Source organism: Fukomys damarensis, unplaced genomic scaffold (genome assembly GCF_012274545.1).
Source record: "Fukomys damarensis isolate Sample0158 unplaced genomic scaffold, DMR_v1.0_HiC HiC_scaffold_25, whole genome shotgun sequence".
Taxonomy (NCBI): Eukaryota; Metazoa; Chordata; class Mammalia; order Rodentia; family Bathyergidae; genus Fukomys; species Fukomys damarensis.
Window position 1 is genome coordinate 22,413,306 of NW_022900937.1, and position 24,610 is coordinate 22,437,915.

General features: G+C 47.6%; 2 protein-coding genes across 2 annotated transcripts; both read right to left on the reverse strand.

Moving 5' to 3' along the window:
* Positions 1-1,369: 1,369 nt before the first annotated feature.
* Positions 1,370-17,535, reverse strand: Adpgk (ADP dependent glucokinase). Its single transcript, XM_033756063.1, has 7 exons — positions 17,333-17,535; positions 13,994-14,354; positions 10,668-10,730; positions 7,718-7,838; positions 4,626-4,822; positions 3,851-3,949; positions 1,370-1,930 (listed from the first exon to the last, which is right to left on the reverse strand). Exons 1-7 carry the CDS (start codon positions 17,533-17,535, stop codon positions 1,379-1,381), a joined length of 1,596 nt encoding a protein of 531 aa, XP_033611954.1. The 3' UTR covers positions 1,370-1,378.
* Positions 17,536-17,624: 89 nt separating this feature from the next.
* LOC104864745 (protein LSM14 homolog B) lies at positions 17,625-19,954 on the reverse strand. Its single transcript, XM_010627938.2, has one exon. The coding sequence runs from the start codon at positions 18,210-18,212 to the stop codon at positions 17,625-17,627; it is 588 nt and encodes a 195-aa protein (XP_010626240.1). The 5' UTR covers positions 18,213-19,954.
* Between the last annotated feature and the right edge of the window lie 4,656 nt (positions 19,955-24,610).

The following is a 24,610-nucleotide window of genomic DNA, read 5'->3' on the forward strand; positions in this document are numbered from 1 at the left end:
GCAGCTAGAGATTTCCTTAATGAGCTACTTGCTTTCCAGTGCAAAGTGTGCCATTCTCTAGATTTAAATTTTCTCTGGAAAAGAGTAATCAAATAAAAAGCTTTAGGTAGCTGTGAGAGTCCAGGAGCTGCTCTGTGGCCTTGCACGAGACTGGGCTGCCACCAAGCTGCCCTCCACCAGATGCCACACCCATGCTGTCCTCTGAACAAACTGCCACTCCCTGTGCTTTGAAACTGCTCAGCTTCAAGTCAGCTACTTAATAGTCATGGCTTCTGTCATCTTAAGCCTCAGCAGATAGCGTGAGGGGACTGCGTGACCCGATGGCAAACACAAGATCAGAGTGAGGTGCAAACAAAATCAATTACAGACAGACTTAGGAGTCCTGAAATGTAAATTGTTTTTAATATTCTTAAAAGTACACAGAACTCTTTTTGTTTTCTAAAAAAATAAATATATACCATGACAAAGTTATTCATGATCCCGGAGCTCTTTTGAGGTCAAACTTTAATGGATGCGTCAATGACAACATAAAACATACATGGTCTGTTACATACAGATGTACATTCCAGTTGTAAAAGCAAACTCCTTTGAGGCTCAGAAAGAGTAAATATCACGCTTCTGCTGCGGAAAGCACAGCCAAGCTGGGTGGGAGGCTCAGTGGCCCAGCCACGGCATCCTCCAATCCAAGGAGCTGAGGCAGGAAGGCACCGTCCCTCTGCCCATCCCTCTGCACACAGGGCCATCCAGGCTTCTGGACACCTGCACAGTGACCTGCCTGGAGGCTCCCTGAGGATCACAACTACCTTTCTCCTGCAACCACAAACCACGAGAGGGACTGTTTTGTCCCTACCTATGGCTCTGACCTAGGTCTGAGAGCAGAAGACCAAGAAGGTGTGCTCACTAAATATTGTCACTGACACATTCATGGGAACCGTGGCTGCCCATGGGCAGTGAGCTGAGACCACAGCACCTCTCACCAGGCTCCTCAGGCCCAGGACTCAGGGAGGCACTGGGCACTTCTCCAGTGTGCGGGGACAGGGTGCTTTTTCCGCCTGACAGGCTCTCCAGACTAAAGAAGTTTGGCTTAAAATACTTGATGACACTGCAGAAGTTGGAGACTTGGGAATTGAAATTTTTACTCCTGCAACATACAACATAAAAAACAAAAATCCAGTCCTATTAGTAGAGGTTAAAACCTGACATGTTCCGACGGGCCTGCCAACAGGCTGGAATGTATCTGCACAGCTGCACCTGCTGTTGTTTCTTTGGCTGTCTCTCATCAGATCTAGAACTAACACCCTCAATCCCGTTTTCCAAGCTGCGTCCTTCCCGCGGTCCTTCAGTCGGCCGGTGCTCAGACCCGCTACTCACCGCCTTCCTAAGACTGAGGGTGGACTTCTGAGTAGAAGAGTCCTTCCGCCGAGATGGCGTCCCCGAGGCCCACAGTTCGAACTGGGTCTTTGCACACCAGCACTGGCGTGAAGTAGAAGGAGATGCCTTCGCGGTGCCACTCCACCACAGGCTCGATCGGGTTCAGCACGATCCTGGAGCCCGCTTCTGAGTGCGAAGTCATGAACTCTCGGGGCGCCCTCAGAGACACTCGGCTGGCGTCGATGGTTTCAGTGGCACAGGCTTGGGTTCCGGCCACGCGAGCTCCAGCGGCCACGGCTGCCAGCTGGTTGGCCCAGTGCCCGTCCACCGTGGCCAGGATGTGGTAGACCAGCGTGTGGAAATGGACCCTGGTGAGGTCTGAGGCTCGGCCTTTACTCCTCCCGTGCTCCTTCAGGATCCAGAAGAGGATGTCACTGACCATGCCCACATCAGGAACACCATTCCAGGAGGACAGAGAGGCATGAGGTCCGGACGCTGACTGGCTGAGAAACAGCAGCTCCTGTTCATTCAGCCCGAGGGAAGTCACTGCAGGAAAGACCTGCTAACAGAAACAAGGACAGGTCTCTCCTGGTGGTCACATCCAGATTCTGACAGCTCGGGACACAGCCACTAGCTATGTGACAGGGATGCCGGCATCTTCCTCAGCCCTGAACCTGCCTCTAACTATGGCCACCTTCAGGCTCACTTGGGACAAACCTTGAGGTTGCCGTAGCACCCAAGTTTTCTGTCTTGTGTTATGGTAATTAAGGGCGAAGCATTTCCTCCTGCAGCACCCAGCTTGGGCCCTTGCATTAACAGCAGATTCTCAGAAGGGGCAGGTAGAGTTCCCAAGAAATGAATTAAATATTTTTAAAAAGTGAAGATACTCAACCTCAAAAAGAGAAATGTAAATAAAAACTACACTGACAAACAAACACTATGAGTGAACCCAATGGTCAGTTTTGGATGCTGAGTGACAGGGACAGACTTTTTAAAAAGTGAAGATACTCAACCTCAAAAAGAGAAATGTAAATAAAAACTACACTGACAAACACTATGAGTGAACCCAATGGTCAGTTTTGGATGATGAGTGATAGGGACAGACCAGTGTGGGTGTCACCTGGCCATAATGAGGTGGCCTCCCCAGTGAGGAGTGTTGACAAAGACAGTGACAGGGACATATGGCAGCTCTCTGTACAGTCTCAACAGTGCTGTGCGGAAAAAAAACTGCCTTAAAAAATAAAGTCTATTTCAAACGCACACACACAAAAGGGGCTGAGCTGGGCATGTAGCCGAGTGGCAGAGTGCTTGCTCAGTATGTTTGAGGTCTTGGGTTCTAACCCCATCACCTCAGCGCTGCAAAAAAGGAAAAAAAAAAAAAATCAACAAAAACTGCCATTTTTCAACTGCCAGACTAACACAAATAATAAGTTTTTAATCACATAATCATATTCTGGTGGCAAGGTTATGAGGAAAAAAGCACTTAACAGTTTGTGAGCGGGAAGTAAACAGGTGATTCCCATCAAGAGTAATCCCAAGACTTAGAATTGTTCTCTTATGCTCCAATTCAGCAGTTCTACGTCTGAGATTTTACCCTAAACCTGTACTTGCTCACAAGCAAAACAAAACAATGTGAGACTTACTCACTGCAGCACCCTATGGGAGAGCAAAGGCAGTGACACCCAAGATGCCCCGAGGGCCCAGGGCAAATGGTCTGAGCAGCACCCACAGCTGCGCTCCCACTCTGTGGCTGCGAGAGCCTCAGGGTGCTCTCCGAGTACCGGCTCAGCAGTGAGGAAAAGCCAAGGGCAGAGCTGGAGTCAGTGTGGTACTCGGCTCTCGCTGGGTATGCAGGCACACACAAAAGGGTGTATTCCCACCCTTCTTCTACGCATCAAACTAGAGAGAGCCAAATGAAGCTGATAAGGAGGACCCCAGGGTGGGTACCAGTGGAGGAAGGGGAGATAAAGGGAGGAGGGAGGCTTCACTGTGTACCCTCTGTGTTCTGAGCCATCCACCGCCAATGAACAGGTTAAATAACAGCGAAAGGAAAGGTCAAGAAACTGAGTCATAAAGCGAGTAGCAGAACTGGTGCGACAACCCAGGTGTCCAGAGCCGTGTCCTGTGCCCCACTTGGATTCGTCTGAACCAGAGGCAGGACACGAGTTCCTAGGTGCCCACTGTGAGGCGCTCGAGGTCACTCCAAGTTTCCTGACTGTGCACTTCCTAGGGTTTAACTGACGGCAGCTCACCTGGGCTTTCAGTTTCCCGCTCAAGTTCTGCCAACACCATTCACTTCCAACTCCCCATTCCAGAGGGAGAAATGTGACTCACACCCTCTTGCTTGGCTGCACTGCTGTGTGGGGGACAGGACCACCGCCTCCTCCAGGACCCAGGTCCGGGTGACACAACACCCACACCTCAGCAAGCCATCCTAGAGCCCAGACACAGTCCCAGGGAACCAGGCCAGGAGGGTTACCTGCTGCACGATGCTGCTCATGAGCTCCCTGTTTGTCATGCTGGCCAGCTCCAGGTGAACTGGAACCCCAGTGGGGATGTCAGCAATGGAGGTGACGACCTGCAAAGGGAAGAGGACAGTGCTGCTGTCAGGACAGGAGAAAGCCAGGTAGGCAGGAAGGAAAGAGGTCTGAGCGCTCCGGTGCCTCCTTGTAGCCTCCTTCTCGGCATCTTTATGAGCTGCAAGGACTGTGGGTCCCCACCACCTTGTGGGCCATGGGCACCTTCCCAGCAGAGAACTACACCCTGAAAAACCAGAGACCAGGGGCCGGGGATTTAGCTCAGTGGTTTCGGCACCTGCTTTGCAAGCGCAAGGACCCAAGTTTGATCCCTGGTACCAAAAATAAATAAATAAATTAATAAACAAATGAACAGAAAAACCAGAGGCTAAAGAACTTCCCCTGCCTGGACGTACTGCTGGCCTATTCCTGGAGTCTAAACCGAGCGGCCGGCTCCGAATGCCGGACAGATGTGCAGGCACTGCAGCACAGGGATGTGACACATGACGGGACAGGTAACACAAAGGACACAAACTACAGAGCCTGCAGCTTGCAGCCACACTCAGTTTAGCACAGGAGGCAAAAGCGTGGGCGAGACGCTGTCCTGCCCTGCCCTGCACAAGCTGCTGCCATTTGTCCTCCAGAATGGGACCTAAGGCGGCACAAGCCACACAGGCTGAGGCAGGAGCCTGCAGCAACACCTGCTGAGGGCACTAGAGTCCCCGACAGTGCCGTTACCTCCAAGAGTCTCTTCTTCTGGAGCTCCTTGCTCTGTCCCTCCATCATGTGCAATCCAGAGAGGACCACCAGGTCAGGCTGGAACTCCTCCAGGCTAGACACAAACACCTCCAGCATATTCATGGCCCCGTTGGAGAGGTCGTGGGAGAAGATGAAGCGGTTGGCGTGGGGAGCTTTAAACTGGCCCCACTCCTCCCCTAGAAGAGCCCAGTTGACACAACAGGAAGAAAAGGAAGAGGCTTTCAGTCTCCTTGCTGTGGGGAGCCCAGGTCCCGAGCAGGATGTGGTGGTCTGGGGTCAGCACGGCACTGTGTCCAGGACAGTGGAAGGTAAACACACCCATCAAAAACTTAAACCCTAATCCAACAAAGAAACCAAAACCTAACAGCGGCTTCGTGCACCTTTTTCTTAAGTCGTGAGTACCTTTTGAGTTCAAGGAGCCCTCTGACCACTGAGCTCTCAACCGGATGCAGTTATGCACCCTGCCATCAGACACACTGCCTCTTCCCAAGTCCTGTCCCCCTCACAGCAGCAACCAGCACCCCATTTAGCTAGAATCTGGGAAGGCCGAGTCCCAGGGGCCACACTGCCTGCCTCCTCTATTCTGCCCCCTGGTGGTTTCTGGTCACTTCTGCCTGAGGAGTACGCAGCAATGACTGTCAAGATTGATTCTATTTCTTCTTCAAATGTGCAGCCTTTCTCAGAGGACTCTCCTTTTCTCAGGTAGACTGCATTACCTCCTTCCTGGGCCCCTGTGGGCCCCTGTGAGGGGTTGGCACACACTCGTTCCTTCAGGGGCCCGAGCTAAGAACACAGCCCTCCTGACTTCCGTCATCCTGTCCCCACTGCCTCACCTAGCCCCTGGAACAGCTGTGTACGCATTAGCAAAGAGCACTGAGAGAACAGGGAACAGACTGATGACCTAAAGGACCGTGACAATGAGAAACAGAACTATGAACTCCAAACCCCACATTTCTCAAGTGAACAGGACTGCACGATGGTGAAAATGCATGATGTAAGATTCTCCCCACAGCAACACGGTCCTAGCTTGCAGCTGGGACTGCGGGGAAACACGGCCTCGTGTAGCCCAGGGGGAGAGCGCCACACAGCAACCCAGGCAAGCCTATTTCTTCAAGGAGCAACAGAGGCAAAAACCAACAGGTTTCTGCAAGCCAAGGACAAGGGGAACTATGGCAAGCTGTTCACTGGCTGCACAGAACACAGGACTGATGGGGCGGGCTGAGAAGCAAACAAGTTGGAACCCAGCCTGGGACAGTGCTTCCTGCCCCTCTGCTCACAAAGCTCTGTGTGTACCACTGCAAGCAGTCTCTCTTCTCAGTTTAGCATCCTGCCCTTCCCTCAGCTAGGGCAGCAAAACCCCCAGGCCCAGCCTGCAAATGAGCTGCCCTGGGGCAGGCTGGTGGGAGAGAGAAAAACAAGCTGACACAGCCTGTTGGAAAGCATCTGTCTCAGTTAGGGAGATGGGTCAGAGTGCTGTTAAGAAAGCTGATCCGAGGCCGGGCCACTACACTACCTCGCCCTGGGACCTATGAAAATGTAAGTTTGCCTAAAGCCTAATGGAAGCCCACTACCTCGTACAAAGAAGACTAAGGCACAGCGAAGACAAACTGAATGCAAGGCTTATGAATCCAAGGAGGGAGCCAGTTCTTTCCCAGCTCAGCTTCTCCACTCCACACAAGGCATAACTGGCAAATACCATAGCAAAGAAGTTGGGTGTGGTGCGCTCATCGCTAATCTCAGCACCTGGGGGCCGAGGCAGGAGGATTGCTGCAAGTTCGAGGCCAGCCTACCCTATACAGTGAGTTCATGGCAGCCTAGAATAGACAGACCCTCTCTCAAAAATAACAAAGACAGAACACAACAGCGAAGTCTTCTTGAAGACTTGCGTCTCTCCACTGAGCAGTAGCCACCAAGGGACAGAAACCAAGAATCACAAAGGTGCCCAGTTCATGCTGCAGATGCCAATGGAGGCGTCCGAAAGAGAGACCGGGCCCGAGAGCAGCAGCTCTGAGCTACTGCAGGCCCTTCTGGGCAGCGAGCAGGTTCATCAAGTTGCTCACAGTGCCCCGCCCTCGCCACCACAGCAGGAGGGAAAACTATCGATCCTATTTCCCAGGAGGCGAAACGGAAACAAACTCAACATGTGCGCACCATGAAGTGTGAACTACATTCTGCAAATTCTGCCTCTGATGTCCAGACCTTGCCTGTCCTCAATTGCCATCGAATGCTAGTGAGTACCCAAGGAGAACCGGAAGCCAGCCATGGCTCCTCTCTGTGCTTTCAAGCAGCATGTCCTCCCATGTGACGTGACAGCTAATCACTCTAGCAGGTGAGGTTTTCTTAATCGTCTCATTTGGAAGCAGTTCACCAACGAGCATTATTATTCTGTCTGCATACTGGAGACTTTAACATGGATTAATAATGTGTTGAATCAGAAACCCAAAAGTCTGAGTTCTTAGCAGGGGAAAAGATACAGCAGGAAATATATCCAGGTGTCAGAGTCTTGCAGGATTCAGATCCCTAGTCTTCAGATCACACAGAATCTACTGGGGGTGGTTCATTGGGTCTGGATTTATAACACTGAAATGCTACATAATGGAAAATAACATAAGTAATGTTAAATATGGCACACTCCCATTCACATGGTAAGGCAAAAATAAAGTGCACCCAAGAAAGCTCGATCTCGTGGGGAATCGGGCCAGAGAAGCCCAGGGCAGAATCCAACAGAGTTAAGCAAATGCTACCTGCCCTGCTCTCTTCTTTCATAAAGGAAAACTTTACAAATGTGTGTTTAATGCCTTTCCTTTTATTCAAGATGCTTGTTTTCCTGGGGCCTGATTTTCCTCAGGTTCAGGCCAGTTCTGTTTGCTGACCTAAGAGTTTTTGTCAGGGCTGTGAAACTGCATCGTTTTCCCTGGAAACCCTGGTACCAACAGCTCTGAGAGCAGCGGGCCAGAAACAAACAGGAATATGTGACCTCCCAAAGATGAATGTCTGCAAGTCACACCCCGGGCTGGGAACACACAAACCCGAGGACCAGTCCTCTCACCACACCGTCTCACTTCCCGTACCTGCCTGATACTCCAGAATGAGGTGGAACTCGTCCACTTCCTGCAGTGACTCTGGTGGGACAAACACGTTGTCATCAAGAAGCTCATGGAGCTTTGGACCAACTGGACCACAAAGGAGAACCTGGAGATAAGCAGGAGGAAGTAAGCATACCAGGAAATCCGGGCCTTTTCCCACAGAAAAGCAGTCAGCTACATTCAGGCCAGTTCCATTCATTTCAAAACTGCTGGAATCCAATCTTTACCGCTGGAGATATGCAGGAAAGGGGCCTCTGGAGGGCATAGCCACAAGTACCCAGAAAGGAGAGAACAATACAAGACCCAAGTCACAGTCCTTAGGTACTGATGCAAGGGCCGTGGTCCATCCTCTCCGCTCTGGGATGTTTTCGTCTCCTAGAATTTACACGTTGAATCCCCACTCTAACAGTATCTGGAGCTTTTAGGGCATTTAAAGATTGAATGTGGTCCTAAGAAAGGGAGAAAGGGAGATCACACACACACTGGAGAAAGGTCACGGGCCAACACTGGGACATGGCACTGCATCCCTGTAATCCCAGCCCTTGGGAGGCTGAGGCAGGAGGATCGCTGTGAGTCCAATGCCAGCTTGGGCTACATAGTGAGTTTAAGGGAAAAACCCCATTTCAAAAAAACCCCAAAACAACCACCTCTCCCTAAAAATACTAAAACCAAAACAAGCAAACAAAAACCCTAAGAGAACAACAGGGTTCATCCTAGAAATGCAAGGTTGATTTAACACTGGAAAGTCAATGCAATTATCCCAAACCGGACTAAAGAAAAAACATACAATCACTTCACTAACTGCAATAGCATCAAAATCCAACACCTCTTCTTAATTCCTGGCTAATCACACAGGCACACCTTCTCTAGGAAACGCTCTCACATGCTAGGCAGCCCTCATAAGCAGATTTTTAAAAGGCACTGCTTCTTGCTTGGCCTCCATTTCCCCATTCTACTCAATCTGCTTGTGCAATATTCACCATGGTCCATTCCTGAGATCCATTACAGCTCTGCTCTTAAGAGCATGGACGCTGGAGCCAGCTCTACTCGTCAGTAGCTGTGTGACCTTCCTCGTTCTCTCTGGTCTCAACTGAGGATAATAAAAGTGTAAGGAGTAAGTGAGCATCCACCCACCCAGAACAGTGCCTGGAAATAGCTGGAGCTATGCAAGTGTTAGCTCTTACCGCTTCTGGAAAATACCTCCTTACTCCGCACCAGGAAGAATTCGGGCAAATTCATCTCTAGAGTGGTGTAGAGTGGCAGTTACAGCCGAGCGTGACACTGCTCTGTCACTTACGAACTGTTATTTCATGGGGCACGTTCACCTGTGGACCTCTTTAAAATCCTAGAATTGTTTCACCGTTGTGAGGATTGAGATAAACCTTTTCTCCGACCAAGGCTACAAAGTCTTTCAATCAAACAGGTCCCAAACCCAGCTTCTCCAGAGACCAGGCACAAATGCTGGTCTCAGTCAGGGAGGTCAACAGGAAAACTCAATCTCCACTCACTGACGATTTCCAGGGTATCACCCCCCAGAGGTAAGAATTACTGTTCCGGGTGTGAGGGAGGCTCTGAGGGACCCAGGAAAACTCCCAGATTCTGAGAGGAGGGCCTGGGCTTTCTCTAAAGAGCTTATGATTGAACTCTTCTTCTTCTTCTTGTTTTTTTTTTTTGCACCAGGGATCAAGTCAGGACCTTCTGCTTGCGAGGCAGGCGAAACAACCAACCACTGAGCTAAATCCCTGCCCCCTACCTCTTCTTATTCCATTAGCTGGTAAAACTTCCAAAGGTCAGCCCTGCAATTTCTAATCTTTACTTAGAAGTTAATCACCGCTTATAAGGACAATGGCTACAAAATCGATTTTACACTCTAGTATATCCATCCGCTGTGTATAGTGCGGTTCTGTATGCATTTTCTCCCTGAAACTATGGGTCATCTGTGCATCACTGAGTTCATCTTTGGGTTCTGACCCAAATTCCTATTTTTCCGCTGTCCCCCCAAACCTCAGCACTGGTCACGGTTCCCTACTCCGCTGTCACCACCCACTGCCACTCTGCACTTCTCCAGTTCACTCGGCCCGGAACCACGTTAAATCTCTGTTCCCGCCCTGGTGGCCACTCCAGTCCACCCTTAATCACGCCCAGGGTGACAGCAATAAGCCCTGTACGGCCCCCCTGCCCCACGGACCTCATCAGCTCACAGCAAAAGGAACTGCTCACTCCAGTAAGGGCGAACCTTTAGAGATCGAGGGCCCAACCTGTAACCCAAAGCCCACTTATTTACCGCAAGGTGCCAACACTGCAGTTATACCTAACGCTGAGGTTTTAGTTAAGAAAGAGCTGTTATCTGATGTTCGGCTGCTGGGGCAAGATGGCCCGTGTGCTGACAGGCGGCACACGCACCACAGTCTGCCCCTCGGTTTTTGAGCACAGCGATCAGCTTTAACTCTACTTAGACAAACAGCTGAGACTTAACGACGCTGCTCTACTTCCTCCCATTCGGAGGCTCTCATCTTCACCCTGTGGATCCAGGATGAACAACACCTCAGTGCTGGGAACCGATCCAGGGACACACACTCCTTCCATTACACCCCCTGCTTGTCAGCCCATAGCCGTGTCAGGGTCCTGTGTCCTGTGGCGTCCTCACGAGCTATGAACAACTATCTCTCGTGTCCTTGCATAAAAGGCCAGGGCGACAGCGCCATCTACAGGCTGCTGCGAGGGTCAGTCGGGCAGCGGCAGGCTCAGAGGACAGGTGCAAAGCACCCTTCCCACTGCCCCCTGCTAACACTGCGCTGCCTCCTGACAAGGGCTCAGGGGCTGGCCTGTGGCAGTGAGAAAGAAATGGAATCAAACCCCAAATATTCGTTCTTGCTACTAAAATTATTAAAACACCAGCAAGAGCCACAAATTTTAATCAGGAAATTTCACCTACCTTCAAGTCTGAGTTGGCCGCAAATTTCTGTCCAATTAAAGCTGCATTTCCTCCTACATAGTGCTGTAAAAGAGTTCAAGGCTATTAGCCAACAATTTAAACAATTTCTTTACCCAAGCTTTGTAATTTCTAATGTTGCAGCCCAGTTTTCCCAAAACATATTTTTCCCTTCATAGCTTTATGCTACATTAATTGCTGGTGGTGTAAGCTGCTCCATTTTCTTTCTTTCTTTTGTTTGAGACAGGGTCTTGCTTTGTAGTTCAGGCTGGCCTTGAACTTGCAGCGATCCTTTTGCCTCAGCCTCCCGAGTACTGGGATTACAGGCCCAGCACCACCACACCTCGCTCCCCAAAACATTTTGAGGTGACTTTTAACAAAGGACACAGACTACATTAATAAAACACAGAAGCAGACAGTGAATAATGTGAAGAAAATAAATATGCTAACCATAAATCAGTAAGATTCCTTATTTGTAGAACAGATTTGGCTGAGCTTCCAGGCAGCCGGAAGAGGTAGAGAAAACATGAAAGGTGGGGCTAGGTCTCATCTTCCAAAATGAGTGCATGCTTATGTCATTCTCCTTAAAAACCAGTCAATAAACACTATTTTTCGGTGCTGGGGATTAAACCCAGGACCTTGTACATGGTAGAAATACACAGTACCATTAGACTATATCCCAGCTCAAAAACCTTTTTGTTTCTTTTGAAACAAGGTCTTGCTAGGTAGCACAGGCTTGCCTCAAGCTTGTGGCCATTCTCCTGCCTCAGCCTCCTGGGATTACAGATGTGTGCCAACACGCCCAGCTTAAAAATGAGGCCCCACAGGCCTTTTTTTTTTTTTTGCCTGATCCAAGGTTTCCTTTCTACTTCTATCCCCTGTGTGCCCTGTCCACACCTGCAGCACAGATCAGGATGCCCCCACCCCAACCGGTTCACTCCTCAGCACTCGGCTGCGGTGCCGCCTTTTCTTCCTCTCCCCACTGACCACTCAGCCTCCCCTGGTGCCCTCTCCAGATAGGACAGGTCCCTTCTGACCCCCTAAATCTCCCCTTATCATCTGGGTAGGGGCCTGGATGCTGGGGGGCAGGACTGGGGTCTTCTTACAATAAACATTCAGGAAGTGTTTGCCACTACATTTGGAGAAAGGAAGAAACACACTGATGGGCTGGGAAATACAAAAGCCTTCTGTGGCGGGAATTCTCAAAGGTAACGGCCCTAAACAACCCACTGCTCAGCTGGACAGAGGACCTGAGCCTGGTACTTGTTCCGTCCTTAGGGATTGGGCCGGTGCCTTGGGAACCTACAGTAGGAAGCAGGTTACTGTTGATTCTAAAAGCTACGAAGCCAAGTCTGCAGTTTTCCCCAGGCACATCCTCCACCCCTGTCCTTAGCCTGTCGGTGGGCCTTGACTTAGCAGCCAATTCCATGACCTCACCCCAGGGCTGAGAGCGGACAACCCTCTGAGTGCAGGTGGGATGGGGACAGGTTTCTGTAGACAAATGTGTAACTTTCTACGACAGGGAGGCTGAAATCGGGCCTTTTAATGTGGCAGGCTTAATTACACTTTATTTAACTATGATGACCAGCAGAATTTACTAAAAGCTCTGGGAGGAAATATTAAGACATCTACAAAAACGTATACCAGATTTTTCCTATAATGGCCATTGTCTTTTACAGGCCACCCGCCTGGGCTTAAGGGAGTTCGAAAAGGCACCAAACTTGCGGTGTCAGGAATATGTACTAAGGTAGCACACTTTACGTTTTACAGTGTTAAGAAATGACTTGGACCAATGAAAAGTGAGTTTCTGAAGAATTTTAATTTCATTGTGAAACAGAAGGCAGAATCTAAGAGGAGAACACAAACAAAGGAACACCATAATCACAGACTCTGAGCAGCAAATGCATCATGTTAGAACTATGGAGATTCTCGTCCATTAGCCAGGCATGTGGGGCACACCCAGAACCCCAACACTAGGGAGGCTGAGGACTGCTGCGAGTGTACAGTGGCTGGGGCCACAGAGCGGCTAACCAGAGGGCCTATCGCTAAGCAGCTCAATAAAAGATGTTCCAGCCAGTCCTGGGCTCTCATCTGTCTCTCCAGGCTGCCAGAGTCTCAACCGAACCTCCCCAGCCTGAACTGGTAAAAACATCAGCACCGCCTCTTACTCCACTGAGCCTCCAGGAAGCACCTGGACCATTTAGGCTCCGGGGTGTTTATCTCCAGCAGGCGGTGAGGGACCACCGACCACCGACGTCCCTCCTGTCATCTCCATGCCCCATCCTATACTCCAGCAGTTCTTAATACCGCTGCAGGCCAACAGTCACCAGGAAGCCTGCTGGCTGGCAGGTCCTGGCCCCCCCCCACCGTCCCTGCTAAGCTGGCCTCTGGGAGTCGGTGCAGGCGTCTCTGCACAGCCCCTCCACTTGGGTCTGCTGTCTGCACAAGCATAGGAACCACCCATCTAGCCCTGGTTTTTTGAGACAGGGTCTCACTTTGTAGTTGAGACTGCCCTGGAACTCACTATGTAGCCCAGGATGGTCTCAAACTCACAGCGATCCTCCTGCCTCAGCCTCCCGAGTGCTGGGATTACAGGTGAGCACCACCATGCCCGGCTAGCCCTAAGTTTTTAACCAGGGCCCATTCTGCTCCCCTTCTCTTCCTTACCCAGGATACGCTGGGCAATGTTTGTCTGGCACAGCTGGGGAAAGTGTGCATTGAGCAGAGGCTGGAGAGCTGCTGAACATTCCCCACTGCCCAGGTCAGCCCTTGGCCAGAGGACCACCACCCCACAAGGCCGATCGTGCCCCTGGTTGGGTCAGCACCCAGCCTGCCTTCTCCCACACAATGGCCAACCTACAGAACTCGGCCCCAGTGAGGTGACTGCAAGTTATCACGAACAAGCAATACAAGCCACCCAACCAGTTATGAGTGGACAGTCCCCTGGATAACATGAAGAGGGGGATTTATTTAGGATTTTTGAGACAGGGTATCCTATATACTGGCCTCAAACTTGCCACATAGCCAGGCTGGCCCTGAACTCACAGCAATACTCTTACTCTGGCCTACTGTGCACTGGGAAGACAGGCAAGTACCACACAAAGAGGGAATGTAATGGGTGAACCACTACCAAAATTTTAGTAAATATGCTTAATTTTGCTGGCTGAATCAGACTACAAACAGGAGAATTAAGAAAATATCAGCTACAGCTTTACAAAAAGGCACATCACAGAATTGGATTTCCAGTAATCGCCGAAGCTGTCTGTAGGAGTGCCAGACCAGACCTCCTTTCCCACCCTGTCCCAATTCCCTGTGGGTGGACGACAGACCTGGGCTCCGGAGAACTCTGACGCGACATGGGCGATGTCATGAAAGGTTTCCTTGTCACTGAAGAAGCGCTCGGCGGCTGCTCCCTGCCCCAGGAAGTGCACAAAGGCTTCTTCCAGGTCTCTCCTCGAGTGCAGAACGGCGTGGTCGCGTCCGCTCCTGGGACTCAGGCCCAGGGCCTGCAGGAGCTTCACGCCAGACAACACCACGTCCACGCATGCGTTGACTCTGGAGCCGGGGAGAGGACAAGTGAAGGGTGTGGGCGCAGGGAGATTCCTCAGAGAGCCGCGCGCAAACAGGAAACAGCGGAGATGCCGCTGCCCCTGCACTGGAAAGGAAGCTATCAAGACAGAAGGAAAATGACTTTAACTAGACGTACAGTGGACCCTTGACTGAATTACTCCGTCAGTTCCTGAGGGCTGGTTGTAGCTAAGTCAGTACAGCTGAGATCTGGATGTTTACCTGGGTACACGCTATAGATAACAAGAGGCAGATCAATTTTCCATTAACCTAATTATCCCAATTGTTCCTGTGTCAGGTGGTTGTAACTGAGGGCCCACTGTACTAGGATCACAACACAGAACCCCTTTTCAAGAGTTTGCAGAACTTTCCTATTAAAAAAGAACAGGTGCTTAGCATTGTAGAACAGAGCTATCATGGTCAAAAGACTTTGGCCAAGGGTGGTGGTGCCTGTTTTATAATCCCAGCACTGGGGAAGCTGAGGCAGGAGGATCACTGTAAACCTGTGCTACATAATGAGTTGAAGGCCAGCAGGAATTACATAGTGAGACCGTATCAAAAAAACGAACAAAAAAATGTAGCATTTCTGACAAAATGCTTGCACAAACTTTCTAGATTTGTGACTTAAAATTCAAGTTATTTTAATTTCTCGGAGTCTTAGTTTTCTCACATCTAAAATGGCCATTGATAGGAGTGCCCAACTCACAGAGCTGTTGAGAAGATAAAGTGAATGAAGTGAATTTGCCCCAAATGCTTGGGCAAAGTAAGCAAAACAGCAGTTCTGTTCACAAGCTAAATAGCTACCTTCCCTCCACAGACAGAAGAGGATGGTGAGAAGATACCCCAAATACTCAGCACCCAAACACTCCCAGCTGGAAGCCTGTAACACGGAACAGAGCCCACAGCAGCTCAGCACCGGGCAGGTGTTCAGAGGACCCACCTGGAACCTCAAAGGGCTGGTTAGAAAGCAGCACTGATGCCATCTGGCTGGCTCCACGGAAACGAACGACAGGCCGAGACTGTATGGAACCGTCTGTGTCTGCATCAAGGTCTGTTTCTCTGCTGAAGTTCAGCCCCCTTTAAACTGAGAGGCTAAATAACTAAGGGAGCAAGATGAGGTCTTCCACTCCCACCCGTGGTCACCTTTACCTCCGCCTACAGATGTCACTCTTGCTACTGCGGCTGATAACCATACAGGCAGCTCCCTGCCTCTGAGAAAAGCAAGGTTCACAGCAGGTCATCCGAGACGGCCCCTAGTGACAAGGGTGGCCAGAGTCAGAGAAGGCCGCACGGTTAGATTTGAGCGTGGAATACATGGTTACAAGGCTTCCTGTCTGGTCCCCTTCCAAAATCTCTCGGTTTGGACGTTAATACACTACATTATTCATGGTGACAAAATGAGAAGAGGAAGGCAATGAGATAAGGAGGAAGAATTTTAATTGGACGCCTTTCTAGTTTTCACAAGCATGGATCACTCTTGTATTGTTACGCCAAAAACTAGAACCATCACCTCTAGTTCTGCTAAGATGAAGCAACAGTTTGGCTCTGAAAAGATGAGAAGGGGGAAAGTGAGTCTTCACAATTCACATGGAAAAAAGTAAAAGGAACCGAGTTCAGCACGTTTTACAACACAAGAAAATCCCAATGGAACTAGTTTTAAGTTAAAATTAAAAAATAACGGAGGAAAAACTTTCACCCCTCCCTAATCAGGAATCCTAGGGGAAAAAAGCAATCTTATAAGGAAAAAACAATTATCTGATAACTTCCCCCCCTCCAACCCAGGGCCTTCAATACACTAGGCAGGCACTAGCACCGAGCGACATCCCTAGCCCATTTGCTACTTGTTTTTTGTTTTTGGCTTTTTCCCCCGCAAAGTGTCCATTTTTATAATTTTTATTTCTCCAACACAGCAACTGTCATGGCTATGCTGTTTTAGCTTTCAACTATGAAATCCTATAAAAATAAACCCAAGCATATACCATGACTTGATCCGTATGAAACTGAAGACTTTCTAGCTATTTCAAGGAATTTAGTTACTGAGGTAACTAAACAAAATGCCCCAACAAGAGGGTGCATGCTTATACCTGGAGGTTCAACCTAATGATTCATCTGACAAATTTGTATTCCCCACCCTCCCTCCACTCACCTTGGAACAAAACACAAGAACTACTTACAGTCAAGAGGAAATAAGGTCAACTGACCTTGCCAAAAATAAGAAATAAAAAAATAAAAAGGCCAGCTCATTTCTGAGCGGATGAACGCCCTGGAGTGTTCCGCCAGAGCTGAACACTGAGCACTGTGGTCAGACAGCTTTAGCGCCTATGGAAGCTGGGCTCCACGGAGCCCTTGGTAGCTGATGTCCTTTCCACAACTCCCAAAGCCACTCACCCCCTGCCCGCCCCCAACTCTAATGTCACTGTTATACATGATCCACGGAACGCACTCTTTCCCTGCCCTCGGCCCACCCACCCCAGCCCGACAAGCAGGGTGCCAGGCCAGCGGCACCTGGGACGATGGTTTATAGAGATGTACCTGCCTGCCATATGTGCCAAATAATTCCACTTTTTTTAAAATATGGGGTATTACGTTGTAATTCAAGCTGGCCTTGAACTCACTATGTAGTCCCGGCTGGCCTCAAACTCACAGCGATCCTCCTGCCTCAGCCTCCCAAGTCTAGGATTACAGGTGTGTACCACCACACTTGGCCGATTCCACTGTCAAAACTGCCATAAGAAAAGAAACAATCACAAAGTGAGGATCAAGTCTGTGCTATAGGAACATTTTTCCCAAAGACCAAAAACCTTAGAATTAGGCTGTGTGCAACCAAAAAAGGATCATAGGGCAAGACACCTTAAAGAGGTTACCCATGAATACATCCCCCAAAACAAGTGTTTCTCAAACTGTGTCCAAGGTTAGTGAAGTCCCAGCATTAGTACAGGGATGGAATTTGCCCAACTCAGTAGACAATGGAGGCTTCCTTGTCTTGTGCGACATTTCCTTTCGTCTCTATGTACCTAGCGCCACCTGTACCTCTTTAGCAGGAACCCAGGCTGCATTCTGAGACCCTGCCAGTCCCTCCTCTGAATCTGCCATGCAGGGACCTCCCTGGTTCCCCGAAGGTCTCAGTGTTCAGCTTCCTCTCTTCAGCCCTTGTGGCTCGGCGAGAACTGCTCTTGAATTCAGAAGAGATGTTGTCGAAGAATGACTTGGACTTGTCATAGTAGCAGCTGGGCCCCCAAAGGTCTTCCTCCGCAGGAGTTCTATCATTCTGAGTGACCGCAGCCTGGCCCTCCTCTTCCTCCATGTCCTCTTCAAAATGTAGTTTTTCCTGGAATTCTTCATCAAGTTCCTCTCGGTTGAACTGGGCATTTGCTTTCTCAAAATCAAAGTCCTCTAAAAACTTGATTGTGTTTTCCTTGACATTAGTTGGCTGGTTTTGTTCTCTGGAGCCATTCCCTGCTCTGCAGCTCCCTGGCCGCCGCCTCCTTCTGCTTGGCTGGGCCAGGACCAAAGGGCAGCATGCTCAGGGGGTGTGGGCAGAAGGCCAGGAAGCTCACACACAGCGAGATCTTTGGTATCACAGCCCCGAAAGACGACGTACTCATAAACCTCCTCTCTCGGACGAGAAGGCCTGTCTGTGGGTCGGTCTTCAGTGCCCAAGAACCGCACCTTCGCTAGCCCCACGGTGCAACTGTCAGCATCAATGGTGCACAGGATGCCCTTGTACCGGGTCTGCGTCTTGGTGATGAGGCTGATCTTGCTGCCGAGATACTGAGTACCCGAGAAGCCGCTCACGCCTGCGACCAGGGCGTGCCGGAGCGGTGGAGCACCCGGTCCCGCCGGCCTGGCCACTGTGCGGTTGCTGGGAGTCCGAGTCCTGCGCCTCTCACCGAGGACCAAGGTCGAGGGAATGCAGCTGGGTGCAGGGCAGGGCTGAGACACACGGGCTCTGGGAGCCTTTGGCTTTTTTTTGGAGTCCATAGCTCAAGAAGATCTACTGGAATCACTATAAAAAGTTCAGAATGGAAGGAAAATCAAAAAGAACCCAGGGCAGCAGGCCCCAGCCACCCTGGGGCGGGTGGGGGGAGGCGGGTTGAGCACGGAAAAAGGAGGCTGTTGTGAGCAGGTTTTTCAGACACCAGCAGTCTGCACAGCGCCCTGTAACAGATACTTTCTGAAGAAGGGAGGCTGGAGGAGCTTCAACTCAACTCAGATTTATTTGATAGCCAATTCAGGGTGGGGAGCATGACGGGCAAAGCTGCAGGAGATTAACCTCGGGCTCGCACGCAGTGGAAACGCTGATCTGGCTAGATCGGGGAAGGCAGGAAAACAAGATAGGCCAGCAGCAGGTCCCAGGGTCCCGTGTGGAACAGAGGGGTCCTCAGGGTTGGCTGGCGGGAAGCAGGCTTCCACCCAGAGCCCCCGCCTCCAGTGTGGGCCCGGCTTGGCTCCCTAGACGCTTGCTTCACTCCCAGCATCTGACTGAACTGCTCCCTCCACAAGCCTCGAAAAACACCCACTTTCTGTCTCTGAAAATCGGTGTAACTTCTTCCGAGTCTGTCCCTTCGGTACAGATCTTCCAAAGGCAACCATGGGCTCAGGGTTCTTCTGCATAATTAGACTCCTTACTGTGTCTCAGGAAGTTTAGACGGGCAGCGGCTGCAAACTCTGGTGGTAGAAAATAAGAGAAAGCACCCGGACGCTTGATTTCTACAGTGCTAGCAAAGGTCCTCAGAGTGCTAAAGTATTAAATCCTGTTGTGACTTACGGAGAAAAGGATTGCTGAGAACCAGGATTGCTGAGAACCCCTGGGGGATTCTAAATGCCTAGTCTACTTATAAACCTACAACTATAACATATTATTTTGAGCATACCAGTACGTCTAACAGTGCACTTCAATATAGTTGTTTTTGGGGTACCCAGGATTGAACTCTGGTCCTTGCCCTTTCAAGTCAGGTGGCAGCACCACTGAGCTAAATCCCCAGCCCTGACAATTTTTATTTTTTGCCTTTATTTACTTTTTTGGGCTTCCCGTGGAAAACCATTTGTAGTATTGTTTTTCAAACTGAAAACATTGCAGGATAAGCTTGAGGTTTACACAGAACTTACAGTAAAGGCCTTAAAACTTGATAGCATAAAGCTTTTACGTGATTTAGGTGAAGATGTGTTTCTGTGTTAGCTTTGATTATTATTATTGGTACTGGGGATTGAACTCAAGAACTTGCACTTGCAAGGCAGGCAGTGGCACCACTGAGGTAAATCTTGGGCCCTACTTTTAGATACATATGTATAGAGTCCATCAAAACACGTATATATCAGGAAAAGAAAAACAAAAATATTTTAATACTAAATATATTGAGACATGAGATCAATACCAGTTACCTTCGGCCTCTACAATTACAAGAGGTGCTCAAAGTGGTGTCCACAAACTTCCAGAGATTTATTAGTACGGTGAACTGCTGAAGTGTATGTAATTTTTTTGGCCGACTCTTTCTCTAAATATACATATATATTTTTCTCTGTAAGCTCTTCTTAGATAGACACTCGTGATAGCCCAAAATTTTTGTTCACATGGCCTAACAGTGAGTTAATAACAGATGCCTTTAAAGCTGGTGATATATTTTCATCCAAGTTGTAAATTAAGATAACATTTATCAAGCCAGGCATGCTGGCACACACCTGCACTAGGAGGTCGAGGCAGGAGGACTGCCATGAGTTTGAGGCCAGCCTGAATTACATAGTAAGACCCTATCTCAAAAACAAACAAAAAACCCCCAAAACCAAAATATTTATCGAAAGTCTGGTTTTAGAAATACAATATCTATTGTTGTCTATGTATAATAACTTAAGTTTTATCTTGGTTCAAAAAATAAATATATATACCTTAAAAATGTCAACTGTACTGGGTCAGGGATTTAGCTCAGTGGTGCTGCCATCTGCCTTACAAGCACAAGGTCCTGAGTTTGATCCCCAGTACAAAAAAAAAAGTCAACTGCAGTATGATTTGGTGGTTCTCATGAGTCATCTAAAATCTGCCTGACTGGGCCAGGGATTTAGCTCAGAGGTTCTGCTGCCTGCCTTGCAAGAGTAAGGACCAGAGTTCAATCCCAGGTATTAAAAAAAAAAAAAAAAAGGTTAATTTAAATAAGTAGAAATAAAATTAATCCTTATAAATGTTAATAACTAGGTCATAAATTGCTAATGTAAATTCAAGTATTGCAGGCTCCTTAAGGCTTATAAAATGTCTGATTTGTTAAATGTGTTTTCATAAGTTATTATATTAAGGTTTTTAAGATATTAAAATGCTCTTAGCTAAATTTATAAAACTAGATTAAAAAACAAATAGCTACAAAGATAATTTCTTTTGTTTTCCACTCAGGCTTTTGGTTAATAAAAAATGAGTTTTTTTTTTTGGTATTGGGGATCAAACTTGGGACCTCATGCTTGCGAGGCAGGTGGCGGCCACTGAGCTAAATCCCCTGCCCTAAAAACTGAGTTTAAGAGTTAAAGGTTACATAAGTGCTGGCTTGTAAAATGTTTTCAATAATCTGTGATTGGCTAAATGAACACCTACTGTCTTAGTTAATAGAAATACTATTTATACAGTATATCTGTGGCTAGAGATACATCTAAAAAAAATTCTGTGTTCCCAAAGTACTGTATGAGCTGAAATATGGAAACAGGGCTAAAAGCAGAGTCTGTATTACAGGTAGCTGGGTGAATGCTCACTGAAGAGAAGACTAAACATGTCAGTTTTAATGAATTTGTGCAAGCTAAAATAAAATTTAAAAAATAAAACCATAATAAGCTGTGAATCTAAGCTTTGAAGTTGATAGTTAAAACTACATACCTTTAGTACATGTAAAGTAACTAATGAGTGCTCTTGTATACATTATTATATCTAGACCTTAGATATATAAAATGATTTTAAAAAGTGGCAATAAAAAATCTGGTCCTGCCTTTAAAAACTGATCTATATGTACTGGCTTTGATTAAACAAATATTTTGTTATTGTATAAATGAGATACATTGGAATACTGGGTAATAGGTCTATTGCTATTTCCCAAACTTGTAAATGGTCTAAAGATATCTGAATTCTTATCAATGTGGTTATACCATATAAACCTGTTTTTTAAAAACTTAAAATGTGCTGGGCCCAGGATTTAGCTAAGTGGTTCCACAACCTGCTTTGCAAGTGCAAGGACCTGAGTTCAATCCCCAATACCAAAAAAACAAAACAAAACAAAACTTAAATTTTGCCTTGACAATAAAAACTAAATATAGATAAAGATGCCTATGTAGCTGTGATAATTATTACTAACAACATGGTATATTAAATACATTTGTGTTTCTCATGTGTATAGGCCTTGTAAGATGCAGAACTTGAAAAGATGTGTTATTATACTGATGCCCTCCAGACTAACATTGTTCATGATGATAAGACTTTTTCTTTTGGTACCCGAGATCGAACTCAGTTCCTTGCGCTTGTGAGGCAGGCAGAGGAACCACTGAGCCAAATCCCTGGCCCTGTGATGACAGAGTTTTTCAGGTTTATGTCTGAGTTTAAGTGAGTGGAATGTAACTGTGTTATGGTACTTAAATGTGCCTAAATGATATACAGTCCACACAATGTCACTTAAAATTTAAAGATGGGAGCAATAATTATCTATAAAGTGTATCTGTAAAAAAGTATATTCTACTTAAAAAAATACTTTGTCTTTTAGAAAGGTAACAGATTTAGGTAAAAGTTTATATAATTGGACAAAGGTGACTGACTAAATGGTTATTTTATAATAAAATGAGAATGTAAATATATTTAAAAACCCCAATGGTTCCAGTATGTCACCATAATGGTTAAGATCCTGTTTGCTTTTGATTTTAAACTTTTCTAGTAAAACTTTACAACTGTTATCTGTTAACATTCTACAGAAATTTGACTTCTAAGACAAGCAGGATTGATAAAAAAAAATTTCTCTGGCCATACTTTATATTTCAAGGTACTCAATATTCAGCTTAGATAGTTAAATCTACTGCTCCCACTTCAGTAAGGGTATAACTGACCTCTTGGGTGTTGAACAACTAAGGTTTAGAGACCAAAGCTGAAAAGGTAAACTGGGAATGGAAACAAAGCTTTTGTACATAGGGAAGGGAGAGGTTTGAGGGGAGGTGGAGAGTGGGAAAAAAGAGGCGGGATGTACCACATACAGGTGCAAATTCCCTATGACGTATTATCATTATGTACACCTAAAATGTACCAATAAATGCTTTGTTATTAAAAAATGTAATTGGGCTAAGAAAATAGCCAATATTTGGACTCTAGCCATCCAAGGTCAACGAGGACACAGGACATGAGGGGAACTCTCTTAAAGGATCCTACAACTAATTGATGAGTTGACCAACCTCCTGAGCAGGTAGCTTAGCCAGACCCTGCCTCAAAATAAAATTTAAAAAAGGGCTAGAGAGGGCTGGGGATTTAGCTCAGTGGTTCTGCCGCCTACCTCGCAAGCACAAAGACTGGAGTTCGATCCCCAGTACCAAAAAATAACTAATTAAGTTAAAAATGGGCTGGAGATGTAGCTCACAGTGGTAGTGTACCTACCTAGCAATCTACAGTACCACAAAAATAAACAAAAAACTCTAATAACAAAAGTTCATAAAATGGCTACTGTTTTAAGCTACTAAGTTTTAGGGTGATTTACTCCATAGGAATAGTGATGTTCTGGGGTTTTTTCTGAGTTTCCTATTCTGGGAAGAATTAAGTTACCCTTCTTTGGGACACCGTGACAACTTTATTTTTAACACTAGATCAGTAAAGCACTTTTCACAACTTTTATAGACACTGGTATCTCCTGCCCCACCAGAAAGTTCTATTTTGGAACCCTAACTCTCAGTGTGACTATATGTGGACAAAGGAAGTAATGAAGATTAAATGAGGTCAGGGTTAAATGAGGTTCAGTAAAGGAAGTGGGGTGGGCACGTGCACAGACTGAAGGCCACAGTGAGAAGCTGGCCATGTGCAAGTGAGAAGAAAGGCCTTGACCAAACACACCAGCCAGGCATAGCTAGTGGTGCACACCTCTCATCCCAGCACTAGGGAGGCTAGGGCCGGAAGACTGCTGTGAGTTCAAGGCCAGCTTGGACTACATAATGAGCAAAACAAAACAAAAAAGCCAACCCCACAAACACATTAGCACCCTGATTTTGGATTATCAGTGTCTGGAACCAAGAGAAAATAAATTTGTATCGTTAAAGTCATCAGTCTGTGATTTTGTCCTAGCAGCCCACAATAACTACTTCAATAATGAATATACCGTATCTTGTTTCCTAATAAATGAAGCAGGGACCTTGCTTTATAGTATCTGAGTCCTCACACACTAGAAGTGAACCATGTAGCTGATGGGTATTTTTTGAACGAATATGCATAATGCCAGGGAGGGCAACTAATCTAACAACGTGAGTGAAAAGAGCCTGAACTTGAAAGAGGTTAAAGTAGACACATCTTAACCAACACATGTACTGCTGACACCATGCTAGTTAAAGAACATGGCTTATTTCATTCAGTCTTCTGAAAAACTTTGCTCTATCCGACCCCTCTTGGCCCCAACACTCACACAAAATCACAGGGTACTTGAGAGGTCTGTTTGTTTTCTGTACCCGGCAGTGAATTCAGGACCTTGCGCTTCCGAGGCAAGTGTAGGGCCACTGAGCTAAACCCCTGGCCCTTGACAGGTCTGCTTCTGCACACTGCCTTTTAAACTAGACACGAAAGTCAAGTGGAACCAAGACAGAGACTAAAGTTAGTGTAACGGGAATAATCACATTCCTGGGAGGAGCATAAAGAAAGGAGGCACTGTGATTTGCGAGTACCTTAAATATGCAATGTCACCGAAGTCAGAGGAAGAAAAGTTTCAAGAAGGGCGTGTTAAATGCGTGGAGAGGGCAGACCATGCAGACTGAAATAAAAGGCTGAATTTGAAAATCAGGAGTTTCGGCAGAGTGGTGGTCTCCAGACTGGGTAGTGTTAAGAAACGGAAAGCAAGACATGAAGAAAGTCTCTAGCTAAAGGCAAAGACCATTGATCTTCAGCAAGTTCAGAAGCAAGAGAAGAATGCGTCAAAATGAGGAAGCTGAAGCACCTCCGCCAAACAACAGTCGCCCAGGGGCAGGAGCTGAAAGCTGGGGGTGGGAGGAGGAAGGTGGCATGAAGGGGATCGCAAGAGGTTTTGCGCGCTGACCCCGACAAGGATGAGAAGGAGCCAGGCCCAAGGGAGTGCACAAGCGGTCTGCCGAGCCCCTGCAGGGTCGACAGCACCTCGGCCCAGAAGTCCGGCGCCTCCCCGAGACTCCGGAACCCAGCGGGCCTCGACCTCCCGCCCAGC